At 36.0% G+C, this 21913-nt stretch overlaps 1 protein-coding gene and 1 long non-coding RNA gene across 5 annotated transcripts in view; both read left to right on the plus strand.

The window, feature by feature from the left end:
* The window catches only part of mob2a (MOB kinase activator 2a), a 39720-nt gene that overhangs the window by 15094 nt on the left and 2713 nt on the right, over nucleotides 1-21913 (plus strand). Inside the window, exons 1-3 of one of the 4 annotated variants that reach the window (XM_083547495.1) lie at nucleotides 1335-1582; nucleotides 19872-20032; nucleotides 20830-20923. In XM_083547495.1, coding sequence (XP_083403621.1) covers nucleotides 1404-1582; nucleotides 19872-20032; nucleotides 20830-20923 — 434 coding nt within the window. In that variant the 5' untranslated portion in view covers nucleotides 1335-1403. Of the gene's footprint in view, nucleotides 1-1334; nucleotides 1583-4199; nucleotides 4577-15378; nucleotides 15855-19871; nucleotides 20033-20829; nucleotides 20924-21913 lie in introns of those variants that run through there. The other 3 variants (XM_083547496.1, XM_083547497.1, XM_083547498.1) reach the window with 3 other exon arrangements.
* LOC310729391 lies at nucleotides 20930-21834 on the plus strand. Its single transcript, XR_014534555.1, has 2 exons — nucleotides 20930-21112; nucleotides 21256-21834. It is a non-coding gene; the product is annotated as an uncharacterized lncRNA (long non-coding RNA).

The raw sequence follows: 21913 nt of genomic DNA on the forward strand, positions 1-21913 counted from the left end.
CAAACAAATTGCCATCAACACCTACTCTGATTTGCCTTTTTGATGCAGAAATATCGCTAGCTGCCGAAGATGATGTAGTGTATGATGTTGAGAAATAATGATTAGAATGGTAGGAATTAAAAACTAAAATTATAAATTATAAAGGATAAAATAATAATAAATTGTTAGCAATTATTCTTATCATTATTTAAAAAAATGTATTATAATAAATTAGATGATTAAATTGTCATTGCAATTTTTTTTTAATCTCAGTGTTTGCCAGTGATGCCTAACTATAAAGAACAATAACATAGAATTAAAAAAATAAATAAACTCAAGGAAGAGCTACAAATATGGTAGTGGCACCGGTGATACATTAATTAAAATCATGCATGCTAATGAACAGAAAGATTTGTTATTGGCAAAAGCTCATCATGAAGAATGATGTAGTATGCTGTCATTTTCTTTTACAGCTGGTCTATCTGTAGAGGATTTTTATCAAATAAATAGAGGGTGTTATCACCCAGTCTGCTACAGAATCCAGGCCCAGATTTTATTGAGATATTGGAAATTAGGCAACCGAGAATGCACAGTGCAAAACCAGCATCTGATATGACTGGCATAGCCTAGCCTAACCTCATGTTAACAGTATTCAACATTAAGTTTAAAAAAGTAATCCCAATTAGATTGTTGTAATCTTGTCAGGCATAACTCAACGCCCCGACACAGAGGGTTACTAGACTTGGATAGTGGCAGCTTAGTGGTGCTGGGAATTGAAACCTCAGCCTTCTGACTATAAAGGTTGAGAAACTACTGCCTCATAAAATAAGTGAAAATGTTGTACATTTATTAGATTCATAAAACTTTGAAGACACCCTATAGCATGGCATCTTTGATTTTGTATTGTAATGTAGTTGGTTATTTTAAAGGCACAGTGCATGGCCCATGTTCACGCATTACACCCAGTGTTCTTGGTATCGGCTTCTGCTTTACAGCCACCCTGACCTGGTTAAACCCTCTCTATGAAAAAGAAATGATATTGAGATATATAAGATATTAAAATACATAGTTTGGTATAAGTAATAAAGGTCCACATTATTCAATGTAAGTTTAAAGCATAATATTTTTTGTGAATCTCAGAAATGTTTTACATTACAAAAAAAAATCCTGTTAAGTATCATCCAAGCTCCTGTATGTCTCAGAATATTATCCCACCTCTTTATATAGCCTTATGATCACCTGTGAGAGCGAGACTGTCGGTAGTCTCCTATTTTGCCTCCTACTTATTGCGGTTTGGGACGAAGCCCCACGCTTTTCCTTTTTGTCCTCCCTTCTGAGAGTTCATTTTCCCCCAGACTCAGTGTGAACCTGCCTTGCGGAAGCACAAGCACCACTATCAGGGAAAGGCGGTGTTGGAGCCACACATGGGGAAAAAAGAGGCTGCACAGAAGTCAGCCTGCTCTTTGTTTTATCCGCTAACGGGGAACAGGCGGTTCGGCTGCGCGAGGAGACAAAGCGAGACGCCCTGTGCCGCGGACACCAGCGTCCCAAAGCCGTGCTTCAGCATGAGGTTTAAACGAAACGGCTCGTACACTTTAAATAGGTAAGAGGTGCATCCGGGTTCATTTACAAGCCGTAGAACAAGGGCACGAACCTGACAGGGTTTTTTTTGTTTTAGTTTTTTTTCTTTACACATTTGTGAGTCGTTTTATGTTTTTTATGAGCGATAACGTGGTGCATTCACACGGCGGCATTTGTTGAATTTGCAGCGTTTTAGTACACACACACACACACACACACACACACACACACAAACAAACGCGCGCGGGGAGTAACAACTGATTTCTGTAAGTGATCACACTGGATAAATCTGTGCAATTATTGTCTTAACCTTATTCTTCATCTTTCTTTACTTGAACTGCGACTGTTTTGGTGATTGAACAATATCTAGCATTTCTTACTTCCAGTGTTTTCCCTTTAAAAAGTAAATTAAAGGGAGTTGAAAAGTTAGCATCCTCCAGTCCATCGTTTCATGTATTTCTATGCATCTTTCCATACATCCAACCGTCATGTTCTTCTAAGGTTTTCTTGTCCAGACCGATTAAAAGCCTTCCATTCATTCTTCAATCTTAAAAACACAAGTCACACCCTGCTGCCCTTCTCCTACTCTTTTCTATAGTTCTTTTTTTTATTTAAGAACACTGTGGTCCTGTTCATTCCCCGTCCCCCTACACCCCCCACACCATCCATCTAAACATGTGGGTTAAAAAAAAAACCCACAACTGTACTATTATGTTCCATTTTTAATTTTGTCCCTGCAAAATATGATAAAGCTATCCGGTTTCAATTGTTTAAAGAAAGCCAGCAGTGTATTAGTCTCAAGATGTCTTTGTGTATTATTAGCACCATATCTGGAAAGTGGTTATCGGTTGAGATAAAGAGCTGCTGTTCAGACGATGATGTCATCCCCAAACCTAATCTCCAGGCTGTAGCATCAGCAGCAGTAAGAAGTTGTAACCACTCCTGTTCTGCAATGAAGGGGGGGGAGAGCATATTTTATATGCATTTAATCAGTTTTCTTCAAGTTCTCCAGGGAGTTTTTATTTTATTTTATTTTATTTTATTTTATTTTATTTTATTTTTTGCTGTAGTCCAGGCATTTTCTGTTGTCTCTAATGTAAATACTCCCTTAGTGAGATCAGTAAAGGAAAGTATTACAACATTTGCACCGGTATTTGCACATGATAGGCTATAACTATATATATATATATATATATATATATATATATATATATATATATATATATATATATATATATTTATATATATATATTTATATATATATATTTATATATATTTATATATATATATATATATTTATATATATTTATTAGTTTTTAATTATATATAAAGAACCTATACAATGTTTGCATCAGATGATCTTTTTTAATAAAAAAAAATAAAAAAATTTAATATAACTAAAGGGACTGAATAAATGCTTGACACGGAATAATCCATTAATATGTACGCATGCTGATAGGATTGGGTCATCCTTGTTCCGTAATGTTTTCTGCACAGGGAATCATTTAAAAGAAGTTTTATCTTTTGTTAAATATCATAGAAAATACTTTATGTAAATAAAACTGCCAATTTTAACCAGCTTGAAATCTGGGACAATAATCATAAACAGCTTTACGTTGCCAACCATTAGTCATGCTAACAAGCCACTGGTAACTGGAATATTTCATTTGCAAACAATACAAATATTCTACACATTTTCAGAATACTGTACCCTGTGCAGAGTGAGTGTCACCACTGTAGCTTGTTGCTGATTAGAGCAATTGGTTGTGTTACAACTGACCCCACTCTCCTCTACATTAGAGATGGAATCAATACTAAAGCATTCATCTATTAAGAAGCGTGCTTCTGCAGTGACCTGAGTTTAGAAAAGAATATGATTACATTTAGGTACAAAGACATCGAATACAAAATGAAAAAGGAAATTGTTTTAACGCTCAACTGTTTTGTATGACTTTGTATTGTTAGAGGTCATAGTGCATGATGTGATTCATCAATGTTGTATTTTTGTCAGGGGTTCCACCTTCAAGATGCATCAAGAGAGGTTTTCCTCACTGCTTAAGCTAAGAAATCTCTGGAGACTACTGCATCACTGTAAAATGCAAGTAGGCATGTTTTCTAACAGATGTATAGATGGTTAGAATGTATAATAAAAATCTTTTGCTTTAATTTCAGTTAGTACAGATTAGTATTTTGTTCATGTACATTTTTTTAATAATATGATAGTTTTCACTTGTTTATAATAATCGTGATAATCGAAACTTGCTTTTTGCTTGCTGTTGTTTTTGATTCTGTTCAAAATTTATTTAACAAACAAACCCCGGCGAGAAGGAAACATATTAGCAAAAGCCGAAGAAAAAAAAAAAACTGTAATATGCCTGGCTCTTTCTGCAGTGACCAGTCAGCAGTTTGCTGCAAATGTTATTTGCCAACCTAATGGTCCCATCTCGAGTGTCAAAGCCAGTGAGAGAGAGAGAAAGATGTGGTGTGAGGAAGAGAAAGGAAGAAGGGTGGGAGGTAGAGAGATATTGGCAGAAACATGTAGATATTTTAAAGAGAGAGAGATATGCTAAGAGATTGAGGCAGCGTCAAAGAGGGAAGATAGAGAGCGAGTGAGAGCGGGAGGGGAGGAAAAAAGGGAGGGAGGGAGAGGCTGGCAATAGCAGGAGCGCGGAACACACAATTGCTGAGTGATCGTGCGAGACTGGGAGCGCTCGCCTACTGCGGACACTGCTGGTTGTTTGCTGACTGAGTTGTGCCAAAGGGAGATGGTCAGTAGCTAACTCTGCCTCCCTCTGTGCTGGGATCGAGAGAGGGAGTGACGTGGCCAGATTGCCGCTGCAGAAGTTTGCAGGGAGCCATGCCAAACCTGTAACGGCCCTCTCCCTCACCTGTAGTCTCTTGCATCTGAAGGGCAAGCACAAAGGAATAAGGGGAGGACTTTTTGGACTTTGGCCGAGACCGACTGCAACACCAGCTGCATGGGGGTTCTAGTGTGTTGCGACTGCTTCTTTTATAGGTACTACATTTTTCCAAATCTTGCTGTTTACTTTGTACCTGCAGGCATGTTAAGTTTCTGTTCTCTTAGAAAAGAAATTTGTTACTAATCACAGTGTAGTGCTGCTCTGATTCTCTTCTCTCCTTCACTGCTGTTAGTGTTAGTGTGGAAAGAGAGATTTAAGGATACTGGGCTGGGGACCTTGGGTTTGAGTTAACAGAGTAATTGACCAGTGTTTGTGTACATGGGTCGCAATATCTTTCTATTTTGTGTGTCTGTAGTTGAGGGCAGTGCCTGGTTGGATGTGGTGGTCTCTTTTAGCTTCTCCATTCCCTAATACCAAGGGCACATTTCACCCTGTTCGAGGATAATCTATGCATCCAATTGGAGTCTTTTATAATAAACTGTTTCCAAAGTATTAATAGGCTAATGCAAGCGCATGCTCATATGTGAAATGAGAATAAAATTGGATTTTTCCTCTCACATGTGGTTGAGGTTTTATACCCACTGCAGGAAGGTTCTATATATAACTATTTGCTGCAGTTCCAGGGTTCCTGATGATGCCCGCCAAGAGTAAAGAGTCACATCTGTATCTGGTTAAAAGCATCAGACTGTAGTGATTCATACATCTTTCCTCCCTTTTTTCCTCATACACACATTTAAAAGAACAACCTAGCCTTTGTATATTTGCAATAGGTTGTGTTCTGTCCTCCTCAGCAGAGATACTTTGTTTGGGACCTAAGTTTACTATAGGTGAAGATTTGCAGGCTTTTGATACAAGGATCTGCATAGTCCTGTTTCTTTGTTAATTATAAGGCCTTTTAATGTGTTAGTACTTAAAATTCTCTTTATTTCAGTAGTTTGGTGCCATAGTGTTTATGAAACTGCATAATAAGAAGGTTAATTGAATTGCTAACGCTCTCACTGACTTCAGATTAGGCAACACACACACGCAGATGAGTCAATAAAGAAATCAATGAGTGAAAAAACTCAAACAGTAGGCTGAAATGAACTGCTCATGCTAAGTACTTTTGGTATAAACATCAATCTTAAAGGGTGGTACATTACAACAACAAACTGTACTTGCAAAACCATTTCCTGTTTGGAACAATGTAAACAAAGAATTGGATGAGTTTGAGCTTATGATTTAGTCCTGCTGCAGTGCTGTTGTTTTTTTGTTTTTTTTTAGATAAGGAAAAGCTTCAATATGTGCAACTTGAAGCCATTACGGTAAGATTTAACGGTACATTTAAAGTGTTTGACCTGTTTTTGGAACAAGAAGCAGTTTTATCAGCTTTGCCATCTGCCGGAGCCTCTATTTTTTTCTGATGTGCTTCAGTTCCTGGCTGTCTGAATTCCTTTAACATTTACCTGATGAGAACTACCCATGCAGGGTTTTATAAATCCTTTTAAAGATCTCCTGGTTAAACACAGTATTTGCATAATGCAATTTTCTAAATGGCTCTAAATGAGCTATTATTAATCCAATATATTAAGAATTTAGTGTTTAAATAATGTGGTGTGTGTGTGTGTGTGTGTGTAAAGCATACCAGTTCATGCTGCATTGTGCAGTACTTGTACATGCAAAAAAGTCAAATAAGAAGGCATATTAAGTGATTTGATTGTGAATAAATCACATTCCATATCACTATATTTATCATGTAATAGGTATGCAGGTAAAGGTGAGAATGTTTAAGCTGTTATGGGGAGCTGCGAAGTAGGAACATCATCTTCATTGGGGGAAAAGTCTGTTATCCTAAGATGAACATTAAAACTGTTTGTGGACTTGGATATGCCTCACAACAAGGGTAGATTACCAAGTTAACTTTTTTTTATAAGCTTGACTACAGCTATAAGTATTAAAATGCAAAATTAGGTGATCTGTATTCCCCAGGACTTTCCTCTCAGTTTGTCAGTCAGGGGAATTGTATAATAGACCCCCTGTGTCTGCTTTGTTGTTGGTTGTGTCTGCATCTGTTTCTTTCTGACTCTTTCTGTACCCCTGCATTCAGGGCTGCAGTAAGCACGCAATGTAACTCAAACAGGAATACTGCACAATCACTCAGCGTCAGCTCCCAAGGTCAGTCCATTCAATTGGTGCCCGGTAGAAGAGAAAAGAGCTCTCTCTCACGTAGGACCTGACAGCACATAACTGCCTGATTACCAAAAATCTTGGCAGATATGCAACATTCATTTGTTTTTCGCAGTTGGGCATATTGCAGAGTTTATAGCCAGACTCCTAAAGGCACCATCTTTTCCTCTCTAAGTGTCCTGGCTAAGTGACATTCAACGTGATTTATATATATATATATATATATATATATATATATATATATATATATATATATATATATATATATATATATATATATATATATAAATAAATAAAATATGCACCACTTGTCAGTTGAGGAGAGGTGCAAGAAGGACATGGTATTGCTCACTAAAGCATGTTTCTGCATTCCGGTTACAGGACACCGAATCTCTGTGTGAGGAAGTGATTAGTTTGGAAGCTTTACAGTACAGAATGTGCACAGCTTTTTGAGAGTACAAATGCAGGCCACTACAGCACAGTTGATGAGTTTGCTTGTTCACTGTTAAATTTACTCAGGTGTGCAAAAAGAGCAAAACAGCACAGCAGCAGTTCTTTGGCGAACGGACTGACTTGTGTATACTTCAGCAAACAAATAACATTCAATTAGCAATTTTCTCCACCGTCAGGGTCTCACTGGTTTTGCAAAATGTAAGCAATATTAATTAATTATTGACAAATACGTGGCAGCAGGTAAGGTCTATATAGATCATTCACAATGCATATTTTCCCCATCAAGCATAGCTTTATTAAAAACTAACTATAACTAAAATATCTAATTTGTTCATTTTTACTAGTACATCACAAGTGCTTTATCATGGTGGGTCCCGAGTCTTTCCCAGGTACACATGGCCCAGAGTGTGCATGCACATTTACATGCACATTCACACCTAGTAGCCAGGCCACTTTTAAGTAGCTGATACCCATGCTGCTATGTTTTGGGGAGAAGGGTGGAAACCAGAGAATCTGGGGGAAACCCCCCAAAGTATCTTAACATGTAAATGCTATCTGGGACTGACCATCTTTTTTTATTTCAATTAACCGAAACTTTAAAACATCCAGAATATCCACAGAACTGTTTTTTATGTTGAGGGGTTCAGGTGCTGCAGTTATGCATGACTACTTGTGCCAACATTGTCAACCTTTTCTTTATTTTTCTGCAAAGCATTGTCTTATGTTTTCTGTAAATTATTTATGAATTAAGTGTTCAGTGATTACACTGTGCCCTTACATAGATGTTTATACAATGACCTACACTTTAAACTAGCTCAGTTTAGGACTGGACTAAATTTTTTATGTACTTAAATCTCAACAAGTTAATCTCAACAGTCGGTTAATCATTAACAACCTTTACTGGGTTTAGCTTTTATTTAAAACTCTTTTTTTTATATTTCTGTTTTAATCTTGTGTTGGTCTTGGCTTCTTTGCCTCACTGGGATTGGGGTGTGTGGTGTGACATGCTGTTGTTGTAAGTAGTTCTGCAGAGATTCACCATAACATATTCTCTGGTGTTTTGTCTCCTAGCGGCTCTGTAGGCTGCTTACAAACACACAACAGACTTTCCACAAGCCTCACCTGAACCAGGGCACTCTTGCAGTTTTAGCAACCAATCTGACATACCCCAAAGACCCTGCCAACCAATCACTGTGTTCCTGATGTTTTTTCTTTCATGAGTGTCTGCAGCTATTATTTGAGAGTCAGTTGTTTTTATGCACTTTGTTAATGTTTGGCAAAGGCTGATAGCATTTCCAGTTATGTAGCTGTGTTGGTGTAAACATTTGAGTGGGCTTGGTATTCCTGGATCCTTTAAACAAAATGTGCTGATTTAGTGTTTTTTTTTTTTTGGTGAGCAACATGTAATTATCATCAACCCTGAAGTGTGCTGAAGAATGTTTGGAAACCTCCCCAAATTGGAGGGAACCAGGCTGTACCGCTCAAGCTTATTTTTGTTTTTTTCGTTGAGACTTCACTTCAGGGTGATTTGTAGATGATAAACTGCACATGTTTTTAATGAGATTGTTGTGATTATTAATGATCATCCTTCTCATCCTCCTTCTTCTCTGCAGCATTGGAATTTGGGTGGGAAAACAGTTTCATGAGCAAAAGTTTTGCTAAAAACAACTATGACCCATGCTGAGCTACAGATTTAGAAGATAAAAAAAAATTTATTATTGCAGGTTCGTATTTGAGGTATAAAAATGTTCTGTTATGGTTGAAGACTATTGGGCTTTAATTAATAATATTGTAACAGTAAAAAGAAGAAGAACAAAAAACACTCTTGATTTGCTTCCCAGTGCAATTATCTTAAAGAACAGTGTCAGTTTAGCAGCATTTGACCTTAGGCAACACGTGCATGAAATGCAACCACTCGCCCTTATTTTTGTACCATATCACATGTCACCAAAAGCGTGGCAAGTCTACAAAACAAAAAGGGAGAAATAACAACTGAAAGCAGTGTTTTTTTATAATTACCAAAATTCCCCAAAACAGTGAACACAATTTAATTTAATTATTTATTTATATAGTGTTCACTTTTGGGGAATTTTGGTAATACGGTAGTAATTTTGGTAGTACAATTGCAGATGCAATGTACACAAATTTATTCGTCAATTAAACCACAGATTAAATGAATGGTGATTGTGAATCATGGCTACATGTCAGTGAGCTGTTAGACATTTATTAAGTTTTTGTCGTTTAGTGGTTTGTAATTTGCTCTTTGCAAAAGAACAGAAACCTTGCCAATATTACCCAGCCTGTTAGAACTGTAGAACTCAGACTTTTGTTGGAAAGGTATTTCATAGTCTGGTATAATAAAATACGAATTCAAGCATTATGCATACTGTTTTATAAAACATAACCCAAGGAACCATGAGTGAGAAATGTGCTCTCAATCGTAAGCCAACAAAAATGTTTCCTGATTTTAGAATCATGCATTCCCAGTGCTTATTTTGCACACTTTTATTTGCATACTACAGTTGCCAAAAACACCATATCTTTAGCTTCCTCTAAACTTTTCAAGTTCTCTGAGGTTTGTTGTAGTTTATTGCAGACAACAAAACTGACCGTAGTCATCAATCTCTCTTTGTGTGCACCACACTTGGCTCTGATTTCTTGGCCTCTTTCGTTCTTCTGACTCGGTCTTCTAAAGACATGGCCAACTGTGGTCTGTGGTAGAGCTCTGTCCCTTTATATGCACAAAGTCCTTCTCTGTCCTTCCTTTCACATCACTTACACACGCACGCACACACACGCACACAAGGCCTCAGTTCAACTCCTTTTGGCCCTCATGTTATGAACACTTGTTTACAACACTCAGTCCTTATCGTGTGTACCCTTTCACCTAATGATGATGAACATTTCACTTTGTTTAACCAGTGCCTCTGTTTGCTGGAAGCCTGGAATAAATATTAGGCAGAGAGTGGAATAGGCATTTTTGGTTATTCAAATGGTTTCAAAATTCAAGGGCACTTTCTTATATGCATAGTAATGTAACACAAACATTTATGCAACCTTTAAAGAATGATTCATTTAATGGAGGATTTTTCAATTTCGAACAATTTTTTTTATCCTGTATTTAATATATATATTTTTTTATCATTTGCCTCTGGGGGAAGCATTTTCCTTCATTTGAGCTTATTTTTTTTTTTTTCTAGGTAAAGATCAGAACAGAGCAGGCACAGATCAGTTGTCTTCATCAGAGAGTCTCCTGAAAGGCATGGCTCTAGAGAAGACGTGGTGGAGAAACTAGTTCTGAGCAGTGTTCGTTATTTTTTTTGTGTTAATTTCTTTTCTCTACGAATCCTTTGCAAGGGATGTGTAAGTAAATGTAAATGTATGGAGATCTATGCGCTGTAAAATGAGCATAAGATGAAAGTTGTGATAGTCAGCATTGTGGTGTATTGTCATCCACAAAGGGGCAGTAGTGAGCCTTTTTATTAACCTCACGTGGAAACTCTTCCCGTCATTCATACTTCTTTGCTTGCTCGAGCAAAGTGTACAGAAGAGATGTAGATGTACAAAGTCTATAAGCAGACTGATAAACTATATATATAAAAAATAGATAAGATGTGTTTTGTTTTGGAGGAGTAATCAAGGTTTAAAATCTTATCTTTCTCATTGCTCCAGCTCTATAGTGGGCTTATTTTTGCATAGCTACTTTCCCTTACATTTACTAAGAAATAAATATATATATATATATATATATATATATATATATATATATATATATATATATATATATATATATATATATATATATATATATGATATCCAATTATTTGATGCAGAATTCATGACTTAGACATGACTTAGTTTGCTGTAGGCAAAGTTTAGATGGAAAAACCAGGAGTGTTTTTTTCTTCATCTTTTCCATGTGTATTGTGTAATTGTTGCTGATGGTGTTGTAATTGTGCTTTCTACAAGGCAGATAGATGAGCAAATCTGAGTTATGTGCTTCATTTTAAATCCAGTATGGCTGGTGAGAATTATTTCCTTCCCAAATTCTTACTAAATGTGGTCTTAAACCTTTTGACGGTTAATCTTCAAGCATAGGAATGAGGGAGTGTGACATGTTCACACAGGCCTCTTCTTTCATGTTGTTGTTTTTGCATTGTGTTTATTTGCTTGTTTTGGGTTTTTACAAAATAGTCTCTATAATGGAAAATACTGCAATCAGTATTGGAATCACACTCCAGTATGGCAGTGTGACATGTTCACACAGGCCTCTTCTTTCGTGTTGTTGGTGTTCGCATTTGCTCATTTTGGGTTTTTACTAAAAAATAATCTATATTTTGATGTGTATAATAGTTGAAAACTTTTGTGTTTGCACAAACTTCATAGTAGGAAAAAGAAAACATTTAGATGTGGCATGATCAGGCTTGCAATGAAAACACTGCTTACTTGCACAATTAGATTCCTAAGAAGATACTGATTCCAGTATTTGAAACTGAAGCATATCTGTCCAGCTGTCTGTCTGACTTTCACTTTGTGTGTATGTGGTTTTTGTTAGCAGGCAACAGAGCATGCTGGTGCCTGCAGGCTCTAACCCCTCCTGGAATGCAGACAGATATACAGGACTGGTTTAACCATGGCCTTCTTCCAGCAGAGCTCCAGGGCAGAGAGAGAGAGAAAGAGAGAGAGAGAGCTTGGGAGAGAGTGATGGGGCAGCTGTATGACTTGTTTTTCCATTACCGTTTGCATTGTGTTGGTTTAAACACTTCTTTGTGCAAACCTGGATAGTCCTTTAAATTTTAAGTAAACTACTGCTGAGCTTTTTGATTCCACTGTATGTGGTAAAGTGAAAGTTTAAAGAGAGAGATATACATTTATTTACTTTTTATTATCTTCAGCAATAAGATACTTGATGCAACTGACCCATTTTGGTTTTGGCAAAAAAAAAAATTCTGACCCACCATTTAACACTTCATCTTAAAACAACTCTAAATTTGTTTTCTCATTTCCTTTGTATTTAATTTAATGTATCGATGCATAGGCTTTCTTCCCATTTGTCCACATTCATGATAACCATTGCAATAGGAAATGATCATAAACATAAGCGTTGTATTAATTCTATACATGCTGTTAATGTATGCATCATCAAAATGAGAGAGCTTACACATACTGTGCAGATAGCTGTATTTTTAAACAGTTGTTTAAGACATCAGTGCTGCAATAAGTTCTGTGTTTATATTATTAAACCTATCAAACATTGACTTTTACCTTAAGTAATAAAATAGGGTATAATCTGGCTGAGATTGATGACCAAGCTGATATCATATTTCCTGTTAAAGCTTATAATCTTTAAGTGCCACTATTACAAATATAGATGTAGTTGGGGTGTTCACTTTCTGTAATATGCCAGCTCGGGAAATATTTAATCAGGTTAACATCATTCTGACTAAAATATGGGATTAAAATAGATCATGCTGTTAATTTAACGATTTTTTTATCATCTACAACTGTTTGCTCTTTTAAACAGATCACTGAATGGGTGGGATTTCAGACATTGGGTTTAAAAAGCAGCTCTAAGTATCAACAGTTTTCACTGATATGTTTCTACATTTGTATATTTATTGCAACCGAAATTACTAAATTGTGTTTGCTTGTAGTCGTCAGTGCATAGGTGTCTATGTGGAGTTCGAAAAAAGTCTTTAAATGCATTTTTCTTTCTTCACTTTTTTGGTCATTATCTAATTTTAGTTAAGTTAACTTCTTTATATGTGCTGTTCCTAAATATTAATAAACACCTGTCGGTTTCACCATTTTGAGGGATTTTCCTTAGACTGCCACACAAATGGTAATTATGGTTTAATTTTTTTGTGATATCACTCAAATGGTTTGTTTTGAACTTTGCTAGATTAATTAGTAAACAAGTTGTGTCTTTTCTGGCCACCTGTTTTAGGAAACTGTGACTAAGGTTAGACGTGGAGACAAGACTTTTTTTTTTTTTCTTTTTTTTAATAGAATGACCTTCAGTACTGCATCATCATCACGTCACTCGCAAATTTAGAATATCAAAATGAAAACCTTTTAAACTTCTGAGAAACTGTTACATCACATGAAGAATGCGGATAGTTTGTTGCAAAGGTTTGTTAGCATAGTGAGTCAGTTGGTGAATAAATGAGTAAAGGGTGAGTAAACATATTCTGGTGCTTTTCTTTCAGCAGTAATTGCCTCGGATTCCATTGATGTCAAAGTTAAGCAAAAATTCTGTTTCGGTGATGAAACTGCCTGGAGTGGTTTTCTATTTTTAACCAGCAGTGACGTTACTTTTCTAAATACTGTCAAATTTTACATAACACTTTTTTTGTTCGTTCAAAAACAAGACGATTTTGAACACTGGTAAATCTTCACAATTCAGGTCTGCCCAAAAGACACTGACATGCTGTCTGCTGTTTTTAATGTGCATGTCAAAATTATAGAATTGGATTACAGCATTAATGCTAAAAAAAAATAAATAAAATCTATTTGAAATCAGAGAAAAGGCCCAAGGAACAGTCTTGCCTGTCAATTGCAATGAAGTTTGGTGTTTGTTGATGGTAAATGAATTGCATTGGAATATCATGGAGTAATCTAAAAGTATAGAAATATATAACTACATGATTAGTCATGACAGAATAACATGACTAAGGATAAAGCTTAATCCCATGGAATATTAATAAAGTTTCAAATTATTAAAGAGACAATCTGAGCTAATTCGAAAATAATCTTTATCTACAGGAACAAGTGCAAATTTGTCGACCCCAGATTATTATAGCTTTGTGTATTTTCAGCAGAACACAAATATAAAATTCAGCTTTGTGATCATTAATTAGAATATTTTAATTCAGATATCTAACTCAATTGTAGGGTAGCTGTATTGTCTTGTTCTGTGTGTGTGTGTGTGTGTGTGTGTGTGTGTGTGTGTGTGTGTGTGTGTGTGTGTGTGTGTGTGTGTGTGTTTTATATTCAGTTGCAAACTTAAAATTCATACCAATCTGTTCCTGTGGTATTCTTAAGGGTAATCATTTAGGTCTTGTTACGTGTACTCTTAAAATGTCTTTAATAAAATTACTCTTAAAACTAAAACTAATGTAACAGATGTGGCACATAATGAATGGTGTTTCTAGATTTGTTTCTAAATATATGCTGTATTCACTTTCTTAAAGGATAAGGTAAACATTTGTGGTGTAAATGATGTAACCTTACGGTTACTATTCCAATAACAAGGGAAGCCACTGTGTACTTTGTTTCCTGAAAATGTAGGATGGGTGACTGTAGGCAATATGGTGCCATTATTCACGCCTTTGTACCAGTCAGACTTGAGTATTCAACCAGTGTGTCTATAGTGACCTTCTGGCCTGTTAACCTATTTTTTATGTGTGTATTGTGCAGTGGGTGTTCGTGTCTAAAATGTTGAAAATGTAATTATTTTTACCCTGGAAATCATATTTTTATGATTCCTTACTTCTACTACTACTTCTGCTTGTTTACTTACCTTTTAATTAATGTGCGTTCCTTAAACCTTCCAAAACGTGTGTGATGTTTAAACCTCTTTTGCTTTGATGTTCTTCATTAGAGTCGAGTAAAGACATGCTTCCTCCTTTCCTTTGGACAGGCATCTATTGAGTTAGGCTTTAGGCAAGGTTCACTGTCGTGAATGTTGTTTCAGTTGTCTGAACATGCTTTTCAGCCATGGTTGTAGCAAATACTTCACCGAGAGACAGTTCACCACTGCTGCAATGTTCAAAGCCCCTTTTAACAATCTGAATCATTGACCACAATCGGAGGCCTTTTAGCGCAACCCTGAACTGTCCCCGGTGTATATAATATTTGAATGCATTTATTATTGTTTATTAATAGCCTGGTGAATAAAGGCAGTATGTATACGCAGCAGACTATTAAATTATTATTATAATATACTATTAAAAACTGTCTATTGACTGTGTATTGATCAACTGTAAGAAATTTCTACTAGGTTTATATATATATATATATATATATATATATATATATATATATATATATATATATATATATATATATATATATATATATGTGTGTATGTATATATATATATATATATATATATATATATATATATATATATATATATATATATATAAAATGAAGTATGCAGAATTGTGTTTAAGTTCAGAAATATTTAACTTGGTCATACTTTAATGACGTGTGTCATCAAATTTATACTGTTTATATACAGATTTTAGACCCTTCCCAGTGTTTTGTATATTCCACTACTGTAAGAGTACAATTTGACAAAATCTGTACAACGCATAATTACTAAGAATATTATTTTATTAATTTTACTTTTGATTGTAAATCGGTTATGTGGTTTTCCAAGTATGCCTATAGCGTTCAGGTTTTTTTGGAAGGTACTCTGAAGGAATATCTTAATGCAGAGCGTTTGAGAATCCTTGAAGCGTCCCAAACCGCATGGTGAGTAGAATAACTCCGCCTGTCTCCTCTCCTGATTGGCTCTTCGAGTGGGCGGTTCTTCGACTACTTCCAAACTTTTGTCCTCGTGTAAGAGAGGAGACGAGGGGAGAGGACCGGACCGGACAGGGCAGGACGCGCGAGACGGCGGCCGAGTGGAAGTTTGAGTCCAGGTTTGATTAGTGATCTTGGCATACTGGATATGCACTCTCAGAAAACGTCCAAAAGCGGATTTAAGTGCAAAATGGTCCTTCAAGCCGTAGGGAAGGTCCTAAGGTAATGTATAAGTTCTCTATTTAGAAATAAGCACTATTGCTATACGGACAGTACAGTAGTGTGTTGACTTGGTGATGGGGGATCAGTATTAGTGGATTTTTCTTTTCGGAGGTGCAGAGATAAAAAAAAAAAAATTTGTACTTTTTTGTTTAATTTTTTAACAGTAACATTTCTTTATAGGAGTGAAAGTTTTGTTTTGTGTTATATTCTCTCTGTAGTTTTGCGTAAAGTATTTTTCTTCCTGCTTTATGAAGTGTGTGTGTGTGTGCGTGCGCGCGCGCGCTTTATCTAGGGAGGATAAAAAAAACTAGTGTAGCTGGTTCCCATCGTGCAAAAGAGAAAGAAATAAAACTGATCCTGATTTAGTTAAGTTTTTTTTGTTTTATATATATATATATATATATATATATATATATTCAGTTTTTTTGTTTTATATATATATATATATATATATATATATATATATATATATATATATATATATATATAAATAAAACAAAAAAACTTAACTAAATCAGGATCAGTTTTATTTCTATCATAAACTCCTTTTACATGGAAGCTACATTGTAGTCATAAACACAGCATTATTACACTTTCACTTTGTCCAATGTTTATTGGCCTCACACACAGGTGTGTTCCTTAATGCAGCTGAGTTGGAGGAGGGATCATAAAATTCATGGTGTGTGTGTGTGTGTGTGTGTGTGTGGAGGGGTGTTGGTATGGTGAAAAGGCCTTCTGCTCTTTATTTCAGTACTGCTATAATGCTGATGGGTACTGAACCTAAGCCTGTCGTAATGACCCCAGAAAACACCTGCAGTTTCCTTTACTGTGAACCCAAATTACTGTATCAGACATGTTTTGAAAGCCACTTCTCCAAATGTGTAATTAATTGCATAAAGCTGATCTAATGCAAGAGTTCACATTTATTTTTTTGTATTAAGGAATCTCTTGAAAATGAAAACGCCCCCATATGATTATAGCACAGTTTTCATTTTAAGGTCAGTAGCAAATGTGTGTAGTTGTGTTGCTTTATTTGAGAACTCCAGATGTCAGTATGATCGAATTTCAAGTTTACATCTTGTCTATGTTTCAGTTAAAGTTCTGATTATTTACACATCTTTATTTTGTTTAGTGTGTTTAGGTATTAGTGGTTATCATGTTGTTATATAGCTATGATAACTAATGGTTAGCTCCAATGTGCTTATGTGAATTTGAAAAAACAATGCAGTCAGTGATCCTCCGGACTCTTTGGTCTCCAGATGCTGCAGGTGGAAGTGTGTGTGTGTGTGTGTGTGTGTGTGTGTGTGTGTGTGTGTGTGTGTGTGTGTGTGTGTGTGTGTGTGTGTGTGTGTGTGTGTGTGTGTGTGTGTGTGTGTGTGTGTTAACCTTAAGAATAAATGAACGTGGTTGCATTGTTAGAAATCCTTTATACTCCGTCTGTGTAGATAATCCAAAGACAGTTTCTTCAGGGCTGGTAATGGAGTCTGGTTTTAATGCTGAGTCGTTTTTTTATTTTTTTTTACTGGAGGCCATTCAACCATAACTTTCATTGATCCCTGACTTCAGCATTAAAGATGTCGTTTCTGTGGCCACCTTTCCTTAAATCCTTAGTCAGGATTTGCACATGCAACACTATTGTTAATGACACTGATGTGATGTGATGTGCTGATCACACATCACGTGTAATGTATTTATTTAAAGAAATCTTTCGTTATTATACAAATGGGGCAGTGAGCTATGTGCAAATAGTTTTGAATAAAGGTTTGAATACTTATGATTTTGCATAAAGTGTCTTCTTTGATTAAGGTAATTTAACCTCTGCATGAAGACCTTGCTAGATTTCGTTTAATAAAAAAAAAAAAAAAAACTGCTGATGTGCCTTGTTTTTAGTTTGATTATAGTCATATCATGATAAATGCAGCAGATGTCCAGAGTAGCTCTAAAAACATCTTGTTTGCTTTTGTGGTTGGGTGTCTGTGCCTGTTTACTTGCCTAATTTAATGCCAACCATATGGTGCCAGTCAAGCTGATTCTCATTTCCCTTCATTTTGTCTTTGAGACTAGAATAAGCATTGTTCATCTGCACGTTCTTGAGATTTCGCTATGTGCTGTTCAATGCTGCCTTTGCTTAGAATTTGTATACTTCAGGTTTTAACCAAGTGTGTTTAAAACATAGATTGTATGATCAAATTATCTCTTTGGTTTCTAATTTTGGTTTCTGGAACACTTCTGTGTACAGTATGTGTAGAATTCTATTTATTTATTTTTAAACTCCCATATAAAGTACAATTGTGCGTGCCTGCTTGCGCGCACGCACACACACACACACACACACACACAATGGTTAAATGTGGTTTGTATTCATGACTGCTCATTACCTTCGTGTTTTCTGAGAGGACAGAACAATTTGTGCCTCTGAAAGGCACATGTCTTCTTTTTTATAATGCAGGTTGTTTTACTTAGCCATTTCCTTTTTTATACATTTCTGGGAAGCGGTTCTGTTTGTCAATTACATGGAGCAAGGCAAATTCTTGGGACATTAGCTGGTTATTTTAGGAGAATGAAAACATCTAACTACCAGCTGTTATTGTCTTTGCTTGCTGAATTGTTTCTTACTTAAATGCATGCACACGGGTCCATGTGCTCTGCACATTTATTTTCCATTAAAGGTATTGTACTATTGCTCGCTGTCCAGACCAGAGGCGCTTGACCAGAGAGCAGTAGCCACAAAGCCATGTCAAATGGTTTCGTTGTTGGTACAAAGTAAGAGTATGTTAATAATGTCATTGTAACACACTTAACAGTTTAATGCTTTTTGGGGTGTGGACCGGGTGGTGGTGGGTTGACATTATCATTGAAAAATGTTCTTCATTGATCAGAATGCCATCTGAAGTGGCCATTGTTCATGCTCATTAGTTATTGTTAAGATTTGTAATGTCTGCTAGGTTATCTGTACTGTGCACTCAGCTGTGCTGATCATTCAGAGTTTCAGGCTTGGCAAGCCCTTGCGCCAGCTGCATGCGACAGTTGCCTTCCTGCCTTTCACTGGACATTGTCCTGACTAATGCAGGATACCAGTGATCAAGTGTAGGATTTCTGTGTGCTGAGCTGGTTATAGAGAGAAGGGAAGAGATGTCTTGTGTCTCAATAGCTGTAGTCAAGATGCTTCACTCTCAGAATGCAAAGGGCGATTCAACATCAAAGCAAGTGATGGCGTCTTGTTTTAGAACGGTTAACAAACTAGAGAGAGCGCTTTTAATGAATTCCTTTAAACAATCTTCTTTTTGTTAGAACTGATTCTGCAGTCCTGAAAGCCTACCCAGGCTACTGTACACTTATAGTATGCAAAATAAATAAAAGCAAACCCGTTCAGAGTTAATTTGTGTTGACTGGCACTTTAATAAACCACTGGTGGACTTTTATAAGTTCTATTTCTGGTGCAGATATTTCCTCTTAGAAATAGGAGGAAGAGTGGGAGGGCAGGACTAAATCGGTGAATAGGTGTTTACACAATGGGATAGGTAGATAATTACAATAACAAAGAAATTCCTTTTCTGCAACAACTGTTTGGCTGTGTTGCTAAAAGAAGTAGAGATTGAGCAGTCTATAAAAACGGAAAACTGCTTTTTTTGAGGCAGAAATAGTTTAGTGATCATTTGTTTTCTTGGGCCTTGTACATGTTTCTGTATAATACTGCATGTCTGCTTTTGTTTTATTAGCCTGTTAACACCTTTCCTTGCGACCCAAGGACCCCCCCACATACACACACATATGCGCACACACACCAGCCTGGTTTATGGCTGAGAACTGACATGACTCTGTGGTTTTAACATTACCCTTTAAAACTAGCACTGGAAGCATAAAACTGTTTTCACACCATGACATGGAATTCGTTCTCCTCCAATTGTAGATGCCTCTGGAAGCCAAATAAGGGTTGGGGTGGGTTATGTAGAACCACCACTAGCTTCTGTTTATTTGCTCATTTGTACAAATCCCGACTTTTTGTGTGTTTAATAGGAAGTCCAAAACGAAGCCTAATGGAAAGAAGCCTCCTGCTGAGGAGAAGAAGCACTATCTGGAGCCGGAGTACACTAAAGTGCGGGTGGTGGATTTTGACCTCAAAGATCTAGTGGTGCTACCCAGAGAGATAGACCTTAATGAATGGTTGGCCAGCAACAGTGAGTAAACCCTGCCCTATTAAATAAACAGATCCCATTCTGTTCTTACGTTAAAGTTGCCAGGATTGTTTGTCTTGTTAAGTCTTTATTTGGCTGAGTTATTAAACAAGCAACTCTCCAGGAAGCGAGTTACTGGCTACTCTATTTGTTTGGTTTGTTTCGCTTTAAGCTAAACTACTTTTATGAAGTGAAAATATTTTATTCGTGATTACTTCCTTGTCGAACAGGAAATGTCCTTTAAATAGGTTCGCAACATTGTTAGCTTTTTTTAAGCATTTATGTGCAAAATGTATTTATAGCCTCAGATAATGTTACAGCCAAGTAGCTTGATCATTGTTGCAAATCATATTTTATGTAATATATTCTATGATGTAAAGACAAATCATTTACCCAGAAGAGACAGGCCACTGCATGAAATATGAGTTGGGGTTCAAAATAGCTTGGAGCACTCAGCTTGATGGCTGTACTCAATATAAAATATTTTTTATTTTGGTTTATAGACCAATGTTTAGGAAGTTTAATTAAAAAAAATAAATAAAAAAAATTCAATGACCGTGCCATTTGGCCATATAGGCATTTGGAGTATACAAATATTATATATATGTGCGTGTGTAAAGATTTGACATTTACGTTTTCTGGGCTGGTGATGATTATGATAGAAACAGCCAAAGTGTAAATGAAGTTGAAGTCATCAAGCCTCCTCGTGTTCAGTGACTAGAGCAAACCGGGAGCTCAAATTTCACCAGTGATTGAAAATGTATGTTTGAAATGTTTTTGCTCTTTGTTGTTTTCAACAGCAACAACATTCTTCAATCTCATCAACCTGCAGTACAGCACAATCTCAGAGTTTTGCACTGGTGACGCATGTCAAGCCATGGCAGCATATAATACGTAAGTACCTGAAACGTGTATTTTGGTCAGTAGTGTCACAGGACTCATGACCCAAATACTGTTATTAAATGACATGTAGGTGTTCTATTCTGGAGCAGCTTCCTCTGCTGTACGCAAGAACTTAGTGATGACGTCTGACCAGCTAGCTTTGCATTTTATCACTTTCCTATAAAGTTTTTATAATATACAGTATGTGTGTGTGTGTATATATATATATATATATATATATATATATATATATATATATATATATATATATATATATATATATATATATATATATATACACATTATATAATATATATACACATTATATAAAAACTGGGTTTCAGACAAGACAGCAGGGTAAGAGACATAAAATCAGTACTTTCAAAATACTATAGCATACCATACCATTTTCTTGTGGGAAAATCTTGCTAAAAATACACCTTCAGCAAAACCAGATGTGGCAGGTAATGTATGAAGCAACATATTTTCATGGATGGTTTAGTTGACAAGGACAGGTGTGGAGCTGGATTTTAATGACTACAGTCTTTTTTTTTAGCTATAATGATGTTGACAATGAGGTGTATTTAATGAATACTGTTTTTGCATGTGGCATTTGACTTGTTTTTTTTTTTTTAAGTGGTAAAATATATAAAGCTTGATTGATATTGGATTTTTTTTCCCCAAATTCATCACCTACTGTGTTGACTCTGTCTGGCTACAATAAAACTGTATTGTTGAAAGGCTTTTTGTGTTATGTGATTCAGTTTAAGGGTTTGTGTATTGAGTGTGTACCTGTATGGCAGGTAAAGATGATTCATCACCACACCTTGACCCTGTAGAACCTGATCTCCCACTGAAATTCCCTTTTACCCTCAGCCCAACTTTTTTTTTTATTTTTAGGATTTTACCCATCAAAACAAAAATCTCATGTGACATTCAAGTGATTTCTTAAGAGCTATAAACTCATTATTTATTGATAGTGATTTGTAATATTGTGTAATG

The sequence above is a fragment of the Silurus aristotelis genome, assembly GCF_946808225.1.
Source record: "Silurus aristotelis genome assembly, chromosome: 7".
Lineage (NCBI taxonomy): Eukaryota > Metazoa > Chordata > Actinopteri > Siluriformes > Siluridae > Silurus > Silurus aristotelis.